The sequence below is a fragment of the Ostrea edulis genome, chromosome 7 (assembly GCF_947568905.1).
Source record: "Ostrea edulis chromosome 7, xbOstEdul1.1, whole genome shotgun sequence".
NCBI lineage: Eukaryota > Metazoa > Mollusca > Bivalvia > Ostreida > Ostreidae > Ostrea > Ostrea edulis.
In genome coordinates, this window is record NC_079170.1 from 52,412,219 (window position 1) to 52,416,350 (window position 4,132).

General features: G+C 32.7%; 1 protein-coding gene across 1 annotated transcript; it reads right to left on the minus strand.

Annotated features, from left to right (window-relative positions):
* Positions 1-376: 376 nt before the first annotated feature.
* On the minus strand, positions 377-2,021 carry LOC125653243 (uncharacterized). Its single transcript, XM_048882610.2, has 2 exons — positions 756-2,021; positions 377-480 (listed from the first exon to the last, which is right to left on the minus strand). Exons 1-2 carry the CDS (start codon positions 2,019-2,021, stop codon positions 445-447), a joined length of 1,302 nt encoding a protein of 433 aa, XP_048738567.2. The 3' UTR covers positions 377-444.
* Between the last annotated feature and the right edge of the window lie 2,111 nt (positions 2,022-4,132).

The following is a 4,132-nucleotide window of genomic DNA, read 5'->3' on the forward strand; positions in this document are numbered from 1 at the left end:
TTAAACATCGTGATAGAAAATATTCAAGTTCCTAGTATTTTAACAGTTGTGATTTACAAACAGAATAAGACTCAAAAATATATATTAACCTATGCGTCCATTTTTGTGTATTACACTGTGATTCTCATAACGTCAACATCATGACGTTATATAGTTTTCCTGTTGAAAAACAACACAAAGTTGAAACGACTGCAAAACGAAAACTAGAAAAGATAAAGTTCTAAAATAAATTGTTCTATAACCTATAAATCTTAGAGCATCAACTGTGAAAGTCTCATTTATTTTGGTGAAAAGACCAATTTTAGTACTTTGTGGCTCTGCATTCAATTTTATGATGTGATGAATTGAGAGCTTTGAGATAATGTAGGTAATGCATGTTTGATACATGTAGTCACAAAATCATGTCATGTTACTTCAAGGAGAACACTCATTCTGACAAGTATTTTAAAAGAAGTTTGAAAACTTACCAACTGTTGAAACCTGCAAAGATTTAAAGAAATAAGTGAACATTTTATGCTTTTGTTAAAAAACATATACCAGTGTTTAAAATCTTCTATATATATATATATATATATATATATATATATATATATATAATATTCTATCAATATATATATATATATATATATATATATATATATATATATATATATAACATTTCAAATGTGTCGTAAAACTTTTATGATGATATCAAATACACTGAGTTATTATAATTACACGCATTCAAATATAGATATTCCTTAAGGATTACATACATTATCCGGGGTGTGAGCTTCCGATTGCAAATCCATATCCCTGGCATTGCTTGTACTTTCAGGGAATAATGCATAATCATTTAGACATGATTTATACTCTCTTATGTGACGAGTTTCTCCAAATTCCTCATCAATGTCTAAATCTAGAGCATTATCTAAGTACTTCAAAGCCAAATTCTCGAAACCCTGTAACTGCGCAAGCCTTGCTTTAGCTACCCAGTACAGTTGCTTCCTACGGTCATCCATAGTTTGGAACATTTGAAAAAGCTCAGTCAGTAACTTCTTTGCTATATCCATATGCATCTTTTCAATATCATAATTTAAGATAGGACGAGCTTTGTTTGACAATCCCAGATAGCAAAATATCTTGCGTTGAATATACATTTTCTTCCAAAACTTCCGTTCCTCATCTGTTCGTGATTCTAGCGTCTTTAATCCCATATCTATGTACTTTAGAATCTCATTTTGTACATCCTTAGTCGGCGTATTTTCAAATTCACAGCCTTTTATATACACAGCAAAATAAAACAAATTAATGATAACTAAACAACCATCTAGGCTGAAAGATTCTGAGAGTGCTGCCAATAAATATTTTTCAGCTTCCTCCAGGCTTCCTATGGTTGCATTACCTATAGCAAGTCGTGATTGATAAGCAACTGTAAATAATTCTGTATTTGTTGTGTCTTTTATAACATCTTTTAGCTTTGTAAACCATTCGTGAGAAACTGGATCTTTCATTTTGAACGTCATTATAACTGTATCAATACCTGCACATAAAGAATATGCAAGTTTATCTGCGATTTGCATTCGTTTTTCATGATCACTCGTTCTATCGAGGATGGAAGTATACCTTGTAAGGCGGTCTTTCAAGTTCCCCCTAGACAAGGTTAAAGTTTTGTTGTATGCTTTCGTTTTCAGTGTTATAAAAATTTCCTCTGGGTTAGGATCTATAAAACTGCTCTTCGGAGTATCATGTACATTCAGTAATTTGCGAAAACGTCGACTTTGTGAAAATTGTAAAGCAATATTTTGATATCCAGAATCCCAAAGAATTTCACAAAGTTGTTGATACGATAAATAAGCTTCTATATGATTCAAAATCCATTGCCAAATCTCTCCACTGTCTTTATAAGACATCCAATCATTAAACACATTGCTCCGTACCAATCCCTTTTTACGAATTTGTAAAGCAATTTCCTCTGGATCAACAATCTCCTTCAGAGATGTAAACATGTTAAAGTCAAAATATTTCCCCACCGACTCCATTACGAATAACCTTTGTCTTCTAAAGAAACAATGGATTGTTCTAAATGTCGTCAAAGGATTTACCAATGTCTTCTTTCGTTTTGAACATTAAATCCGTATTCCTCTTTGTGTCTGATTCATAGTAGACATTTATTTCCAAAATTCAAAAAGCTCTTCAAATATTACTCATGGTTTAAAAGTCCTTTCAATATGGCAGTGCATTGTACAATAAGGTTACTGCCAAATTATTAGAGCGTATGTTGATATGTATGATATCTTAATAAAAGTAATCAGATCTAAAATTTCAATATAATGAATAGATGTGTACATTAGAATCCCTATTTATGTTACGTTCTATTAGACAAATCCTTTGAAATCATTAAAAGACAAAAACATGTAGCAGTTTCTCCCTTAGTCCAGCCTAACGTGTACAGTGATACAATACTTTTTTCAGATTGAGGTATTCATTACCAGTACTCGAATACACGTTAAATATTCAATAAATATTATTGCAAGGCTATAACATATCTTTCTACACGTGAAATCCTTAAGTTCTTTCATTCCCCAAATTATTGTATGAATGAACATTTCATGTTTTCAAAACGAGAATGAAAATCAACCTACCATTAAAATTCGTATGGTTTATAAAGAAGTGTTTGAAATTTCAACTGTAGGTTGATGTACAAAATCTACAATCGAATACATAAAATAAATGGTTTCATTGTTATTTTCGTACTTTCCGTGTAACGGAAGAAGACAGTGAACATTTTATACTAAATTACCGACACTTGCTACAAATAAACTTTTTTTTTCGAAAATGATGAAAACTAAATCTAAAGTTTTATAAGTAAAATGAATAATAGTTCCAGTATAGAATGTAATTTCTCCTCATGATTTCTCCATTAAGTCTAAAACAGTGGGGGAATTTGTGTGACATGGGGCCTCGGTTTTTGCGGTCTCCTCCAAAGGACAGCCCCATTTACTCGTCTCTTACGACAAGCAAGGGACACTGAGGATCTATTCCAACCCAAATCCCCACGGGAAAATTGAAGGATACATGTAGCTCTAAAAGTTCTATTCGATTACAAAAGTATGGAGTCCGACTAGTGTAAAGGAGAAAAATAATTATTTCGAGACAGATCATGAAATTATACTGCACCAGTGCATTTTCTCTAAACTGAGATAAAATACCTCAAAGTTACGAGTTACAGGTTTAGGGAGCTCAATATACGAGAAAACATCTCGAATAATCAGTTCATCTTGCGCATGCGAATACAAATAATTATGATTCAATTATTTCGGTTTTACGCCGTTTTGGCAATATTTCAGCCATTTTACGGCGGTTAATTAATTGAAATATGTTAGGTTGTGAGTGTTTGAGTTTCCCTGGCGGCCCCCAGTGAGCCTACTCTTTTTCGAAAATCAGGGAAACGGTCTTTTGCGTGCCTAGTGGGGGGGGGGGGGGATCCTTGACACGAGACACACCTTGACGTCCCATCCGACGGACATAAAAGTTAAAAATACATTATCAGGTAAAAATACAGATCATTTCCTGTATATCAACAGTTGTATTAAAAAAGTATTCAGATTTTCCAGTAAAAATCCCATTCTTATAAATACATTGTATACTATACTGATTGTTAATATTTGTAAAAAGGTTCCTGCATTGATTGCACATTACCATATAGTCCATTTCGTATTGCCGAAAAACCACTACATTCCAAAAGAATATGATGTACAGTTAATGGACAGTCAAAAGATGTACATTCAGGCTGAAGTTCTCTATTTAGTAGCTAAGAATGGGTCAGTTTTGAATGTCCGATGCATACTCTTGAAATAATCACTTGGTCCTGGCCTTTCATTACGATGTTACACGGTTTGCTTATTTTGTAATGAATAGAATAAAGTTTATACTTGCGTCACAGAAACCCCATTAAATATGCCAAAGAGAATTTACATATAGTTTTATGAAATATGTTAAATCGGTGTACTGAATTTTGAAGTGTACAATATCATCTTGAAGTGCATGTTTTGCCGCTTTGTCTGCTTTGGTGTTGCCAGGGTCTTTGAGCATTGCTATATGAGGAATAAAAGAAAGTTTATTATCAAAAATGACACCTAAGAACTTTTAA

Bases quoted from the DNA above. Each gene is read 5' to 3' on its own strand.
- LOC125653243 (XM_048882610.2), bottom strand. From the start codon at position 2,021: ATGGAGTCGGTGGGGAAATATTTTGACTTTAACATGTTTACATCTCTG. The intron at 481-755 runs GTATGTAATCCT...AAATCTTTGCAG, and splicing joins AAGCTCACACCCCGGATAAT to GTTTCAACAGTTGGTAAGTT.